The 16,462-nt window shown below is 49.8% G+C and overlaps 1 protein-coding gene across 6 annotated transcripts; it reads left to right on the top strand.

Annotated features, from left to right (window-relative positions):
* Window positions 1–99: 99 nt before the first annotated feature.
* Window positions 100–15,352, top strand: Tcn2 (transcobalamin 2). Of its 6 annotated transcripts, none has more exons than XM_006251366.4 (10): window positions 100–302; window positions 674–868; window positions 4,667–4,859; window positions 5,912–6,081; window positions 6,942–7,103; window positions 8,177–8,349; window positions 8,460–8,640; window positions 9,795–9,957; window positions 12,841–12,956; window positions 14,683–15,205. In XM_006251366.4, exons 2-10 carry the CDS (start codon window positions 805–807, stop codon window positions 14,742–14,744), a joined length of 1,284 nt encoding a protein of 427 aa, XP_006251428.1. In that variant the 5' UTR covers window positions 100–302; window positions 674–804; the 3' UTR covers window positions 14,745–15,205. The 6 variants fall into 6 exon arrangements, with proteins under 6 accessions (XP_006251428.1, XP_006251430.1, XP_006251432.1 ...); XM_006251368.3 differs by having other exon boundaries at window positions 146–302; window positions 731–868; XM_006251370.5 differs by having other exon boundaries at window positions 186–302; window positions 735–868.
* Window positions 15,353–16,462: the final 1,110 nt, after the last annotated feature.

The following is a 16,462-nucleotide window of genomic DNA, read 5'->3' as shown; positions in this document are numbered from 1 at the left end:
CCCTGCAGCCCTGTTCCCAAAGGTTTTGGAGGTTGCTGAATTCAGCCTCATTCTTCAACTTGTTCTGTCATTCTTCAACTTGTTCTGTCGCCTCCAGGAAACCCGCGGCGGTGTCTGATGTATTGAGGAGACTTGTTTGTCTGGGCCAGGTCCAGCAGCTGCCCCGCCTCCTTGGCAGGCTGGCCCACAAAGAACAGCTGACGACAGAGCTCCGTCACGTGACCACCACTGTTCCCTGCTCAGTTTCTTGTCCCCGAGAGTCAGAGTAAGTACTTTCCAGGGACTCCCGTGAAGTGCACCAGGTAGGTACCCTAATTCTGAATGTCTGCAGCCAGAGCGGCAACAATGGGGGGTTGTACAGGCAGGGTTGGGGGTAAGGTGTGGGTAGGGGGTTGGGATATGCGGATGGGGGTTTGGGTGTGCAGACAACGGCAGGGCAGACTGGCAGCACTGACAGAGAGACTTGGGACAGAATAGGCATCTGGTTTTCTGTGATGCTTCCGAGGTCTTTAAAGCTTTGGGGACAGATAAGGTTGGCTTCAAGTTGCCTCACGGAGTCCCCTTTTGTTCCCATCTGGAGGACAAGCCGCTCTGCCCTTCCTTCCTTCCTTCCTCTGTTCTTTGGCCTCCTGCCCCATAACAGACCTTTCCCCCTTTCTCTCTGCTGATTTAGCAGCGTGCTTCCGGGTGTTGAAGGGACAATTAATCTGTGAGGTTGCCTCTTTCTAAGCAAGTGACAAGTTGCTGTCAGACAAGCCCTCAAGGCGGGTTCCAGGAGTCTCTCACCTCCCACCTGTGCCTGCCATGGAGCTCCTGAAGGCGCTGCTACTCCTGTCTGGAGTCCTCGGGGCTCTTGCTGAATTCTGTGGTAAGTAACCAGCCAGTGTCTGGACCCGTTGCCTCTGGGGTCTCACAGAGGGATGACTGCTTTGTCCAATCCCCTTGGAGAATTGGAAACTGGGAGTAGGGGATGGAGAAACTTACCTGTGTCTCGGGTGTCCCACAGCAGCTTTTAACTGGACCTTAGTGCTTGGGCATGCTGTGTGGACACCTGCTCTCCTTCCCCCCAGACAGGATCTCCCCAATTCATCCAGCAATCTGTTCATTTACTCGGTGCGCGTACATGTGCATGTGAGGCCTCTCCGAGATAGGCCCTGTGTTTAGTTGGGAGAAAGAGTCAGAGTACACAGGTCTGGCCTCAGCTCTGCTAGAGTTTATGCTCTAAGAAACAGGGCTGGCAAAGGCAGAGGGTGCCAAATTGGGTTACCATGAGTGATGCAAAACAAGTCACCCTGGGACAACAATAGAAAGACACAGGGGCCCATCCAATCAAGGAAAGGGATGGGGAAAGGACGTCTGAAGACTAGAAGGCTTTGGGAGGAAGTCCCAGAGGGAAGGGACAGGGGGCAACATTCCGGGTGAAATGAAGCAGGTGCTTGAAGGCTCCCCCTGACTGCTCCAGATTTTCATCCCAGGGCTGTAGTCCCCAGGAGACCTCATAGTTTCTACAGACCTCTCAGAACATGAGTGTGACCTTTAGGTTATAGGCTCAGGCACAGTCACAGGGAGATCAGGCAGGACTCCCCTTTCTCTTATGCACCCTGTATACGGGGTCTCAGGTGAAGTGGGCCAAACCTTAAGAAACAGGTGACAGATAAAGAAGCCACAGATCAGAGAAACCAAATGGGCTGCTCAAGGTGCCCCAGCTTTAACAGAACCTTCTGGATTCAATTCTTGGGACCCGAGGCCGGCATCATTCCTAGACACCTAGACTCTCTGGCCACGTCCTATTAAAGTTCCTCATCTCAGGCCCCTGGTTGCTGTCTAGACAGTCCTCAGGGATTCCTTCATGGAACCCACCTCAGTCTTGAGCTGTTAGCCCCCATTCCTGACCACATGAGAGCTCCTTCCTTCACCATCATGAAAACTTTGGGGGGTTGGGGTGCAGTCCCTTCTCCATTTCTGTGACTTTGGTGAAGTGAACTGAGGCTGTTTGTTCCTCCTTCCTTCCTCCTTGGCGTGGTGTGAGGACACCACACTTGCATCATTGACTAAGGTTCCGTATACAATGAAGTGGATAGGCCTGATTTCTAAAGTACACAGAGAGGGCTCCGGGCTTCTGAATGCCAGTCAATCCGTCCTTGGGAAAGAGGGCTGGAAACCCTGTGAACAGGATGATGTAGTGCAGAAGTGTGTGTGTGTGTGTGTGTGTGTGTGTGTGTGTGTGTGTGTGTGTGATGGGGCTGTGTTAGTCAGGGCACTGTAGTGCGGTGGTCCACAACCTTTCTAATGCTGCAACCCTTTACCACATTTCCTCACATTGTGGTGACTTCCTAACCAAATTATTTCTGCTTCCGTTTCTCAAGTGTGTGGTTTTACTGCTGTTATGAATCGTAACGTAAATACTTTTTGGAGATAGAGGTTTGCCGAAGTGGGTCACGATCCGCAGGATCCGCAGGTAGAGAACCGCAGAATTGATGTGTGTGTTATTTTGAAGCACTGGCTTACAGGATGTGGTCCCGGCAGTCCAGCAATGGCTGTCTCTTGATGGAAAAAGGCTGAGAATCCCACAGTCGTTCAGTCTGTGGGGCTGGTTATCTCTGCAGCCTTGATCCGGTTGCTAGGGGCCTGGAGGATTCCTGGGGAGTTGATGGTCTTCAGTGTATGTTGGAACCATGAAGAAGGCAGACTCGATACCAGCCACAGCAATAGGGTAGATGAACTTGCCAGTGAGAGTAGGAGCAAGCAGGCAAAGTTTCCTCCTTCCCCTTACCTGGGCTGCCATCCAAAAGTTTGGGCCAGATTTAGAGTGTGTCTTCTGACTTCTTTCGAACTGTAATCTCATTAAGAAAAAAATCCTCATAGAAGTGCCCATCAGCTTAGGGGTCAGTTGGTTGGCAACCAGGATTAGCCATCGTAGCAACCTTGCCCAAAGCCACTTTGACTGGCTTGAGTGAATCTCCCGGCTCCTTCCTTCTAGAGACAGTAAGTGGTGGTTTATCAGCCTCCTGTTATAGACTGTGCCTAATCTTATCACTTATCTCAATAGCTGACTCAGGATGGAGGTCAGAGCCTGGGGTGGGGTCTCCCAGCTCCCTTACTAATTTCAAGGAAGAGCAGAAGATCAGAGGTCTTGAGCTGAGACAGAGCTCAGTTGGGAGAAGCCCTGGGTTGAGTCTCCAGCATTGTGTAACCTGGGCGTGGTGGCAGACACCTGAAAGCCCAACATAGGGGCAGCGGAGGCAGGAAGATCAGGAGTTCTAAGGTCATCCTCAAGGACATACTGTGTTTGAGGCCACTGAAATGCATGAGACCCCGGTTCAGTGATAAAGTGCCCTCCAGGGGCAGTCAGAAAGCTAGAGAGCCGCAACAGAGGATGTCGAAGATGCTGACAGAACTCTGGAAAAATAGAGACAGGTATCCCAAAACTAAGTCTTCCCTGTTCCTACCAGGGTCTCACTATGATGTATTCCAGGCCTTAGCCCTTCAAGTGCCGAGATTGCAGGCACTCTGTCCGCTTGTGTCTGACTGTCAGAATGGACATGTCATGAGAAGGTGCCCTGGCCTGGCCAACAGTCATTTCGAGTTCATACTTGGGAATGCCCCCCTTACATTCATAGATACCTATAACTTCTGTGAAAACGTTTAGAGAGATGAGGCTATGATCAAGGGACCCTGGGTCTAAGGCTAGAAAGCCCAACAAGGTAGGCAAAGAGCCCTGTGGCAGGCCGTTTTCTTATTCCTCTGGAGGAAGGGACTTTCTGGCATGCTGGGATATAGGACCATCGGACATCTAGAGTGGGTGGTGACTGGGAGTCAGTAAATGGGGCAGAAAGTCCACAGTGCCTACCAGACAATATACTCCCCGCCATTCTGAGCATGGTCCCTTCCTAAGGAAGGAAGTCAGCCATCCACCGGATGTGATGAATATCCCTGAGATTTCTGCTTCTGGGGCATCTCAGTGTGTTGCTCACATATCGCAGGCGTTCCCAAGTCCTGACAGGATGTTAGTGGCTGGTCTCCCAGGGCCAGACCCTTCTAACTTAAATAAGGATGGCAGAAAAACTGGAATCTCCTTGGGCAGCTGGGAGAATCAGTCGGCAGCCTATAGCACGTGAACTTCGATGTGGGACATTCACTGAGTAAAGGCTGGAGCTTCCAACAATGAGTAGAGTACATTTGCACGAGAGTGCCAGGAGCAAGGGGAGGGGTGGCAGTTTGGCACAGTCTTGGCTCCACCGCATCATATAAGACCCAGCCTGACTTTGAACCTCTATTTCCTTTTCTGTGCAAAACAACGAGAATACCTATTGACACCACAGGGCTGATGAGAGGGTCAAAAGAGATGGGTGCCTGACCCACTGCTGGGCTTGGTCTACCGTCACTCCTGCTAGGTGGGGTGGTTGCCTGGCAACCACATCCTTTGATCCCAGCCGATGCATCCCCTCTCCTTGGCCCACTCTAATTCCTCTTAGGAGATGCGCGCTTTCCTTTCTAACCGCTGCCTTTCACCACAGCGGGTATCTCTGCTTCTCTGTGGGCTGTGGTGATGGGAATAGACACCCTTATTCCCTAGAGAAGGTTTTGTCCGGTAAGGAGGTCAGAAGAGTTGCTTGCTAATGGCATAGCTCTGTGTGGCCTCTCTCACACCATTTTCTTTTCTCAGTAATACCAAAGATGGACGGCCAGCTGGTAGAGAAGCTGGGCCAGCGTCTCTTACCTTGGATGGATCGGCTTTCCTCAGAGCAGTTGAACCCCAGCATCTACGTCGGCCTGCGGCTTTCCAGCATGCAGGCTGGGACCAAGGAGAACCTCTACCTTCACAACCTCAAACTCCATTACCAGCAGTGCCTCCTGCGGTATTACTGTTCTCTTGTCTTTCCCCATGAGTTGATCCATGGCACAAGAGATAGGAGACTGGATTTTAATTGGGGTATTCTGTGGCTTTTTGACAAACTCTAGGCACATTTTGCTATTTCTCTGAGCCTTGCTCCACCTGCAGAGTGCAGGGATAAGTGGTACTAGATCAGAGATGCTGACTCATGCCCTTTGTCAGCATGACAAATGGCATCCCCGATGCCTGAAGCAGCACCTGAGTCTTCCTGTGTTGCCCCATTTGCGTCTGAGGCAAAAATCAGTAATCCATGAGCCCCAAAGCAGCACCTAACTCGTTCTGTGTTCCCCAACCCGTACCTCAGGCAGACATCACTAATCCATAACCAAACATCTGATTGTATACTGATACGAAGAAGCAGTATCTAACTTTCTGTAGCTTACTCTTGTACTACAGACAGACCCTGCTAGTTCACGACTATGTTCTTTCATGCAGAGTGGAGAAGCAACGTATTTCAGTGCTCCTTCTCCAAAAAGTGGCCATTAAAGAGAGGCCTGCTCTGGGGTTTGAGTGAGAGGCGAAGAATAAGAAAAAGCCATCAATCACTAGGTATAGTGATGCACACCTTTAATGCCTGCTCTTGGAAGGCAGAGACAGGCAGTTCTCTGTGAGTTCAAGACCAACCTGGTCTGCAGATCGAGTTCCAGGACATCTAGGGATAAATCCTGTCTCGAAAACCAAAACACACACACACACACACACACACACACACACACACACACACACACAAAGGCATAAAGTACCTTCCCAATTCCATTCCTTCTCAAGATTGCAGGGAAGGGAGAGAAAATAAAGGAGAGAGTTCATGGCCAAACTGGAGGTAAAACCCTGTGATTTGGATGTAGGTACCCTTATGTTTTATCCTTGATTTATCTCACCTTTTTAAGAATCTGTGGCATGTACCTCATACCAGTACAGCTGACTGCTAATTCCACTTTGTGATCTTAGTAAGGGCTAAGCCCAGCTTGTCAAGGGAGCACCTTCTCATAAAGGTGCTCTTGTCTTGTCTTGTCCTAGGTCCACCTCGAGTGATGATAACAGTGGTTGCCAGACTAAGATTTCTGGGGGCAGCTTGGCCCTCTACCTGCTTGCTCTCAGGGCCAACTGTGAGCTCCTGGGGAGCCGAAAGGGTGACAGGATGGTCTCACAGCTCAAGTGGTTCTTGGAGGATGAGAAGAAGGCCATTGGTAAGAAGAACAACATCTGAGTAGGTAGGAACATCTAGGAGGACTCATCAAATGGTCTCATTGTTTGTAGTTTTGAGGCAGTCTTCGGACTCATAATTGTTCTTGTTAGATGAGGTTCTCTGTGGGAATCAGAACTTTGGGGTTTCTTTTCAGACCTCTTCTAATAATGTCCACATTGGGTCTACCTAGAGGCTCAGGCTGACTCAGTTGCCACACTTTACCCAACCTTCTATACCCTATGCACGAGCTGTTGGGATGCCCAGACACCAAGACTGAGTGGTTTTCCACCTCTGGGACACTGGTACTGCCTCCTCTCCCCCTCTCCTTAGCCTCTGTCAACTTTCCAGCCTGACTTGGACCCAATGCCCAACAGCTGAAGCAGGGCTTTTCAATACAAACCTGTTCTTCCTGCAGCCTATACCTTTCAGGGCCCCTTCACTCTTCCATTCATAACCCCCAGGCCCAGCCTGACTGGTCTCTTAGGCTTTCTAGGCATTGCTTGCTTCTCTATGTACTCCAGGCACAGTGACCTCTGCAAACAAGTCTAGATATTTGTATTTGCCCCACAGAGTGACTTCCATGAGGAATTCTGTCTCTGTTTCCCAGCTATTTAAAGACTTCTGTTGTTGACTCTGGGGACCTCGGGCCATATTTCTGTTACAGTTGGGCTGTCCCATGAGTGTGTATTGAGCTATCATCTTCTATCCTGACCTGCAAACACAGAACCTGGCATACACTGGGACCTCAGCCGGGCAGCCTGTGGTTCTGTGAGCTATGGGCTTCTTGTTAGGAAGAGACTGAAAGAGAAGCCCTCAAGCCTGACACTCAAGTCTCTCTACTCCTTGCCTTCCTAATCTCAGGGCACCATCATGAAGGCCACCCCCACACCAGCTATTACCAGTATGGCCTCAGTATCCTGGCCCTGTGCGTCCACCGGAAGCGGGTCCATGACAGTGTGGTGGGCAAGCTCCTGTATGCTGTTGAACATGACTACTTTACCTACCAGGGCCACCTCTCTGTGGGTGAGTGGACAAAGCTAGCCTCCCCAGCCCCAGGGGAAGGGCTGCGTGACCTGTCCCTATGCTCACCTTTCCTTGGAACTTCTCCTCTTCAGATCCCTTAGAAATGAAATGGCGGGGACTGTGAGTCAGCTTTGAAATTGGACTTGCATCCTGACCCCAGCTCCATCACATTGCACTGTAGGTCATCACGCCCCTTCCCCCATCAGTCAGGCTTTTCCTTTAAAGTGACCTCCCAGCAGCACCTCAATAAAAGGTGCTTTACAAACAGAGGTCTTAGCACACACTGGGTGCTCTTGGCACCATAGAACCTGGAATTCTGATACCTAGACTTTGATCTGAGTCTCAAATTGATATGGGCCACCATACCGATTTTTAATCATCATGATTCAAGGTCTCTGCTAGGCCTGGACTTCTGTGAGTGAATAAGGCCTCATGGAGGGTGGGCAGGATAAAGCAGGAAAGGGGGTTTATTGGTAGAAGATTGTCCATAGAGAAAAAAAGCACTAGGACCTCTGTCAATGAAAGACTTGCCTCAGAGACTTGTAGAGAAACACAAAGGACACATTAATGTTTCCTATCCGGAAGAGGAGATCTTAAAAATCCCCAGGCCCTGACATCTCCCTTTATCAATTAAATCAGACTGCCAGAGGGTAGATCAGGAAGCTAGCTGTTGGTGTCAAACTCTCCAAGGAGGCTGGAGATGTAGCCCAATGGTAAGTAACTAGCATGCCTGAGGTCCTAAATTCAATACTCAACACTTCGAAAACAACATGAACTAATTAATCAATAAATTAAACCTCCCTCTGTGGTCTCAATGTGTGTCCTGGTTTAGGAGCAGGGACTGTAGAATCCATCCTCTTGGGTCCCTCCCTGTTCTTCAGTCTGTCCATCTGACCTGTTGCTCTCAAGCCACTCAGTGACCAACAGTTTGTCTGAGAGGTTATCTGGGGCTTAGAGTGTACAGTGTTAGGACAGGGAAGTCCTGGGCAAACCATCTAGACTGGCACTGTACATGATCCTGAGCTTCCCCTAACCCTAAGCTATCCAGTTCATACTAGGCCCTATCCCCCTAGACACAGAAGCCATGGCCGGCTTGGCCTTCACCTGTTTGGAACGATTCAATTTCAACTCTGACCTGAGACCACGGATCACCACGGCCATCGAGACAGTGCGAGAGAAGATCCTGAAGGCCCAGGCCCCTGAGGGCTACTTTGGAAATATCTATAGCACTCCGCTGGCACTACAGGTTGGAAAGAGACTCTGGAACCATGGCCGCTCAGCCAGTCAGCAGAGGGTGGGCTGGTTAGAGGCTGGTTCTTTCCCAGTGGCTGACCCACGACCTTCTCTTCCCCACAGATGCTAATGACCTCTCCTGGGGTAGGGCTGGGCCCAGCTTGCCTCAAGGCAAGGAAATCCCTGCTGCTCAGCCTACAGGATGGAGCCTTCCAGAATCCTATGATGATTTCCCAGCTGCTACCCGTCCTGAACCACAAGACCTACTTGAATCTTATCTCCCCAGACTGCCAGGCACCCAGGGGTAGCTGAGCCCTTTCTGTCTCCTGAGTGATAAGCTACTTTCTGTGGGTTCCAGTGATGGGTGATCAGACAGTTAGGCTTGACTGAGCCAACATGAGTGTGTGGGTGTGCATAGGACACAGCAGCTAAAACGAGGCCGCAGCCTTCTGATGCTCACGATGTGGACACAGAGACCAAATAAGCGCTCTGGGTGTTACCCACTCTGTGATACCCACTGTGGAAATGTTTGTGCGAATGGATGGAGGGGTGTATTAGCCACGGTCGGTCCTCTAAAGGAGCAGCACTGATGGGCGATTTATTGGATTGGCATACACTATATGGTACAGATAGTCCAACAGTGGCTCTCTCCCTGGATGTCTCCCCAGTCCCAGTGTGATGCAGGAGGCCTGAAGGATTCTGGAGAGCTGCTAGCCTTCTGTCTACATTGGAAGTGTGGAGAAGTTAGTTTTAATATCAGCAAAGGAGTGCTGTAAACAGGGCAGATGTAGTGAGAATGAGGCCAAGCAGTCAAACAGCAGGATCCTTCTTCCACATCCTTTTGTGTGATCTGCCACTGGAAGGCGCTGCCTACAGAGGGTCTTCCCCGTGTTGAAGAATCCGACCAAGAAAATCCATCTCATGAATACCCAGAGACTTGCATTTTAGTTGATCCAGCCAGGTTGAAAAAGTAAGGTCGTCAGAGATGAGTGAATAACTCAATGGATGGAGAGACACATTTGCTTAATGTTGATACCCAAACACTTGCCAGGAAGTGGGAGGAGAGGGCGAAAGGAGCAGAGAAGGCCAAAGCAGAGGCACCAAGCCCAATAACGCAAGGCATCATGGGAAAGAGTGGGTCTGGGAGAATGACAGGAGTAGAGGATAAATGCAGAGAAAGATGTGTCTGCTAGAGGTGACCAGGACGTGACTTGAACAAATGCAGAAAGGGTCCTTTGAGGTGCTCAGGCTTGGACTGCCACAGGATATGGAAACTGAGGGCTAAGGAGGCTGGGATAAGAACCAGGTTTCAGCCCAGAAGGTGTTCATGCCATTGACTGAGCTATTTTGGGGGAGGCCATGGGTCATGTGGGCAAGGTGTCCATAGGAAGAAAGGAGGACCCCTATTCTTGCTCCCAATCCTCATGATGGCTGCTTCTTCCTTTCTCCCTGGCATAGTCATGTTGGTGCCCGCCACTGAGGACCCTGTCCACTTGTCAGAAGTCAGCGTCACGCTGAAGGTCTCCAGTGTCTTGCCACCATATGAACGAACAGTTTCCGTCTTTGCTGGGGCCTCCTTGGAAGATGTCCTGAAGAGGGCGCGAGACCTTGGAGAATTCACGTGAGACTCCCCATCCCTCATCCTAGCCCTCACTCCCCTCAGGCCTCCATGTTTGAAATGGTATCATGGGAAGGATGAGGAACAGAGGAGTTTCTTGGGAGAAGTTCTGGTTTAATTTCTGTGTGTACTTTCTCCACTCCTTTCTGGCCTGTGTTTTGGACCTGTGGTGTTTGGCCCAGTTCCTTGTTCCCCATCCACTCCCCGACAGCTACAGGCTAGGCAGTTATTAAGTGAGGGCATGAGATATTCCTCCTCTTCATAGAGCCACTGTGAGAGGAGCCTATGAGGGTACATCGGTGGGCATGTTTTGTGTAGGTTTAATGCTTGGTCTGCGGTGAGAGCTCCAGGAGGACTAATTGCATCAAATAACCTTGATAAAATCTTGCCATTAATAACCCTGAGAAGGTTGACACTTGTCCCTTGAGACTTGACAAGCCTGAGAGTGAGCACAGCTTAGTTGCAGCTCCTTGCTGGGTCCTGGCCATGCATGGAGATGGACGTTCCTCCCCAGGCTTAGCTCTGGCCCAGAGCAGCAGAGTCCTTCCTACCAGCCTGCTCTCTCCCCTAGATTCTTGCCTCATCTTGAGAAATCCCTGCTTTCTGTTCCCAACAAGAGTTCCAGGGAGAGCCACTGGGGTACTGTTGGTCATTTAGGCTGGGAACTCTTAGAACACAGGTGTGCAAACATGACTGCCTTTTTTTTGTTTGTTTTTCAAGACATGGTTTTTCTGTGTAGTCCTGGCTGTCCTGGAACTCACTCTGTAGACCAGGCTGGCCTCAACCTCACAGAGATCCGCCCACATCTGCCTCCTGAGTGCTGGGATCAAAGGTCATTGTCTTTAAGGAACAAAAATGCCCGGCTTCCCAGGTTAAGTGACCTGGAAGTGACCTCACCACCACCACCACTCCACAGAGGATTGAATCTAGAGCCTTTCATAGGCTAAATGAGATTTCTGCTATTGAGCTATCTGCATTAGTCACCTGCCTCACTGCTGTGACAAAAGACCTTGCAGAGGCAAAGTGTGGAGAGAAGCTGGTCTGGGCTTGCAGTTCTGGGTGAGACAGGTCATTGAGGTGGGACAGTGTCATGTGCACAGTGAGAGTGATGAACTGTTCACAGTCTGTTCCCCTTCCCTCTCAGTGAGTCACCCAGTGTGTGTGGTAGGATCACCCGGATTTGGAGTGGGTCTTCCTTCAGTTAAGCTAATCTAGTAATCCCCCTCCCCAGACTAACCCAGAAATCTGTTTCCATGGTGACTCTAAATCCCAGTAAGCCGATAATGAAGATTGATCGTCACGTGTTTCTCTCTGTTCTCGGGCTGGCCTTGAACTCCCAGTCCTACAGTAGTCACTTCTATAATGTCCTCTTCTCCCTCCCCTCTCCCTCCCCTTCCCAGTATTTGTGTTTGTATACTGAATCAGAATGCAGAAAAGATAGAATTTCAGGCTTTCTAGTCAGGTCTTTGAGGTCCTCTGAGAGGCCACTATGGATGTCAATCTGAGAAGCTCCTCTGTTCGAGTGGAGGGCTGTCTGAGATGAGCTCAGGGCCAGACAGGGAGACTACATGGGAGGCCCTGGGTTTCACAGCAGACAGACAGATGTGGAGAGACATGGCCCAGAACAGCCATGGAGGACCTCAGTGTTAAGGGATGAGCATTGGAAAGGGTTGTTCATGGCAGTGCAGTGGTGACACAAGACGCCTTTAATCCCAATACTCAGGAGGGAGAGACAGGCAGATCTCTGAGTTCAAGCCCAGCCTGATCTACAGAGAAAGTTTCAGGAAAGCCAGGGCTACACAGACAAACCCTGCCTCAAAAATCTAAACGAAAAAAGAAGAAAAGGACTGCTCATGAGGTAGGACTGCTGGGCAGTTAAGAGCTGTGCTGTTCTTACAGAACCCAAGTCCAGTTCCCAGCATCCACATAGCAGAGCTCAGAACCGCCTGTAACTCCAGATCCTGGGGATTCAAGGCCCTCTTCTGACCTACACACACACACACACACACACACACACACACACACACACACACATATACACACACACGTATACACACACACACACACACACGCACACGCACTCGTGCATGCATACACACACAAATGTTAAAAAACAAAAATGGCTGTTCTGTGACATCCCCTAAATCATCCATTTCTACCAAATCTGCACCTTTTACAGTTCATAAATTTAACTAAATTGTATTAATCTGTGCTGAACACACAGACTTTTGCTTGTCACCATTGCCATAGTGTTTCATTGTATTCGATATTATAAATGACTTTAGTGGCGACATAAAGCATGCGGGAAGAGGCTCACAGGAGCTTGTGTGAATACCCCACCAGTTTATATGACAGACTTGAACATTCCTGGACTTTAGTGTTTGTCTGGGGTCTTGAACCAATCTTCTGAAGACATGGAGAGATGTTTGTACTTTCTCTTTGTCTAAATCACCAAAGTAGCTTCCTGATATTTGTGTCCCTTGGTTCTGGAGGTTGAATACACATGGCGGCAACTGTCTGCCACTAAGCCACCCCCGACCCCCCTCTTTTTTACTGTGCTGTTAGCCAGGGTTATCTCAGCCATCTAGTCCTGAGATTAGGGGTGCGTGCTACCATAGTCAGTTTATATGGTGGATCAAACCAAGGACTGAGTAAGCTCCAGTGGGAGAGGCTGGCAGAGGGGGTGGTTGCTGCCCACAATCAATCATCAATCAAGACGCTGCCCCAAGAGCATGCCCACTGACCAATCTGATGGCAACAGTCTCTCTTCCCAGATGTCAACAGTTTGTTTCAAGTTGTTCCAAACTAACCAGCACAGAAGCGCTACTAGGAGAGCGCTGGCCCTGAGAGAGAGGCAGGATCAGCAGTCACTTTTCTATTTTCTAGGTATGGGACCCAGGCCTCCTTGTCAGGTCCCTACCTGACATCCGTACTAGGGAAAGAAGCTGGGGATCGAGAATACTGGCAGCTTCTCCGAGTCCCTGATACCCCTCTGCTACAAGGTGAGTCTGCAGCCTGCTGCCTAGATATGTCTGCTGCCTGCTACCGGAGGCCTGGCCCAGCAGCAAGGCTGCGTTAAGCCAGCCCAGCCTTTCCCTTGAGCCTTCCTGGACCACAGCCTCAGGAAGCCACTCATGCTCAAGGTTGGATCCAAAACATTTAACTGAATTCTCAGAGTTTTTATGGAAGTTGTGGAGAGTCCACGACACAGGAAAGAACGGAAGCTTACATTTCACTGCCCAGAAATTATGTTCGAAATTTTAGAAGAGATTTTTTTTCTAAAACATTGTTTTTAACTATGTGTATATGTGTGCCTGTGTAAGTGAGTGAGTGAGTGTGTGTGTGTGTGTGTGTGTGTGTGTGTGTGTGTGTATGCGCACACATGAATGAAGTACTCGAGGAAGCCAGAAGAAGGTTGGATCCTCATGGCTGTGAGCTGCCATGTGTGTTCTAAACTAAACCCAGGTCCTCTGGAAGAGCAGCCAGTGCTCTTAACCACAGAGCCGTCTCTCCAGCTCAAGTCTTTTTCACTTTTGATACATTTTCTTATAACTACAGGAAATATGTACAATGCTTGTTTTCATTTAAAAACAGAATAGTATTCTGTCAACACTATCCAACACATATAAAACGTCAGGTAGATATGTAAATGTTTCCTCGTTGGTGAAACTAACATTCTTTGATATATCTTATTTAGCCCACTGTATCTCAAACTGTATCATTCCAGGATGTAAAATCCCAATGTAGAATCTCTAATGGCATATTTAAATGCCTTTATTTCTTTGCTTTTTTTTAATTAAGTTAATTTTTTGGGGCATGTAGCCTAGGTTGGCCTTGAACTCATGATCCCCATGTCTCAGCCTCCTGGGATTTCCGGTGTGTCCCCACCATCCTGGTTTTGAAGGCTCCACTTCCTAACTTAATCACCTCCCAGTCACCTTGTAGCTGTCACTGTTGGGTTAGATTTGAGCACATGGGTTTGGGGGACACAGACATTCATACCAGAGCATGCGTGTTTAAGGGGGGCCTACCTTGGTGGTACATACTTCAGGAGACTGCGGGAGGAGGATCGCTGTGGGTTTGTTGCTGGCCTGGTCTACGTAGCCAGACCCTGTCTTAGCCCACCAAATGGAACTGTCCCTGGACACCTGGCTTCTTAAGGGACCTCTCTAATCCCTCCAAATTGTTGCTGTTTATTACTTCCAAACTGTTAATTCTGTGGGGCTTAGAATGAACTAGGGTCCTAGGCCTGCCAGGCAGTGGATCTTCCACTGACGATGCCCAACTTGGATGCTGGTTTTAGTATCATCCCCCTTTCTCCAATTAGAGTGTGGGACTTGAAGCCAGGTACTTTCCTGGACTGCTTCTGGCACACTCATTCGTGACACCCTGTGGACCACACGGAGCCAGTCCCTTTCCCTGACAACTCCATTTTAACGATGTTGACCCTGCTGGGCAGATAGATACTGCCCTGGTTTCCGTCGCTGTTCTCCCGCTGTTAGTCCCATGGCTACCCACTGGGGATGCCCTCTGTGCTGGGTGAGCCCGTGGCCAGAGGGATCCTACCAAGGCTGGTTCTGAGTCTCTGGCTGGCTCTGGACAGCTCCCAGCTTCCCACCACCAAACCCCGAGTGGGTCTTACAGATGTAGCTTTGGGGCGGTAGTTACATGATGTGGCCAGAGCGGGACACTCCTTGCTAACCCCCTTTGCTTCATTGTTTTCTGCAGGCATTGCTGACTACAAACCCAAGAACGGGGAAACCATCGAATTGCGGCTAGTTAGATGGTAGCCCTAGGCTCCCTCCTGATGTCTTCGGACCCTGCTGCCACCTCAAGTGCGCTTGGAACAATGTCCCCCAGATCACCTCAGCTAACTTCCCAAAGAGGACCTAAGCCACTGTCCACCTTAGAGCAGGAAGGAAAACACCTCCTCCCTTAGGGAGGCTGCTAGCTTGAGTGTGGCCCTGCCTGACTCCACAGGTCTTTCATGAAGATTGCCCCATAAGTCTGAGGAACAGGATGCCCTCAACTCCCTCTACATAAAGGAGTCTGTTGGCCATGGGTGTTGTGAGTACCATTGCTCTGGGACTGGGGTCCTACAAGAAGGACCTCCATGGCCCAAGTGCTGTGGTTCTGACCCACACACCCTACCCCTGCTCTCTCTCAGGATGGTGGTCCCAAAGCTGGTCGTGAAGCAGCCTTTGGCCCTCAACAGGGTCTTCCAACACAATTAAAGCCTTGATTTACCTTATGTGGCTGCAGTGTCCTGGTGCCTCATGTTTACTGCCTGGGAGGAGGGGGAGCAGAGACAGAAGAGACCTCCGGCAGGACTTTGATTGCTCTCTTTAGTGTATCGCATGGTGAACCGGCATAAACAGAGTTGACGAATCTTTCTAAATATTGTGTGAAGCGGCCTGTGGGTTGTGAGCATTTTTCATCTCTCACTGTAAAGATGGGGAAACCAGGGACTCCCCCAAGGTCTCAAGCTGGGCAGTGACACTGTAGGAGGGGATGTCAGGCAGGAGGCATGACACAGATATGGTTTCTGGTCTTGATGGAGGAAGAGATATTGGCTGGGGACTGAGGAGCAGAACACATACCGGGCATTCGCAAAGCCTTCGGTTCTGTCCCCAGAACTGCAGGAAACAGAAACTAGACACCATTCGATGGGTTAGGGATGTAGCTGCATTGTCACTCACAGTGCCTGCCTAGCGTGCACAAAGCCCTGAGGTTAGCACCACATAAAGTCAGGCTTGGTGGCACACCCCTGAAATCCCAGTGCTTGGGAGATAGAGACAGAAACATCAGAAGTTTGGGGTTACCCTTTTCTGAAAAGAAATTCTGAGGCCAACCTGGATTATCTACCTTTGTCTTAAGTGGGGGTGGTGGTGGTGGCATTCGACTTTAATCCCAGTGCTTGGGAGGCAGAGGCAGGGAGATCTGTGAGTTTAAGTCCAACTTGATTTACAAAAGAGATTCCAGGACATCCAGGGCTACACAGAAAGACCCCTGCCTGAAAAACCCAAAACAACAAAAAACAAAAGCAACTACCCCAAACAAAACATAAACAACAGCAAAACTGTCTCAAAATAGAAATCTAAAACAAACCTATATTTGTCCAAAAAACTCCACCCACTAACCTGAAGACAGTCAAGGTCAATCAAAAACTAGAAGTTGGGACTTAGGGCTACGTCACTTACAGCTCCTTTCCAGCCTGGTTTGTGACTCAGAGCTGTGGGATGATGCTCTCTCTGGTTTATGATGGGTTTGTGGACTATGGTCTCCTCATAGGTTACATAAAGGACACTAGAGCCCAAATAGAAATGACCTGGTCAGGCTTGAAGCCCTAAGCAAAACAGCCCAGACCTCAACATCTGCAGCACGGCCACTAGGCATAGGTTCTTTTCTGCTTCCCAGCCTCCCTCAGAAGTGTTCACTGTACCACTGGTGTTCACAGAGAGCTGGGCCCCTCAAATCGCAGGGTTCAGATATGAGGGGTGCTGGGAAG

Source organism: Rattus norvegicus, chromosome 14, assembly GCF_036323735.1.
Source record: "Rattus norvegicus strain BN/NHsdMcwi chromosome 14, GRCr8, whole genome shotgun sequence".
Taxonomy (NCBI): Eukaryota; Metazoa; Chordata; class Mammalia; order Rodentia; family Muridae; genus Rattus; species Rattus norvegicus.
Note: the sequence above shows the minus strand (reverse complement) of the source record. Positions and strands in the feature narration are given on the sequence as shown.

Excerpts from the sequence above, each read along its gene's own strand:
- Tcn2 (NM_022534.2), top strand. The coding sequence starts at position 805 with ATGGAGCTCCTGAAGGCGCTGCTACTCCTGTCTGGAGTCCTCGGGGCT. Across the intron at positions 6,082-6,941 it reads GGATGAGAAGAAGGCCATTG|GGCACCATCATGAAGGCCAC; the intron begins GTAAGAAGAACA and ends TCCTAATCTCAG. Across the intron at positions 8,350-8,459 it reads GCACTCCGCTGGCACTACAG|ATGCTAATGACCTCTCCTGG; the intron begins GTTGGAAAGAGA and ends TCTTCCCCACAG.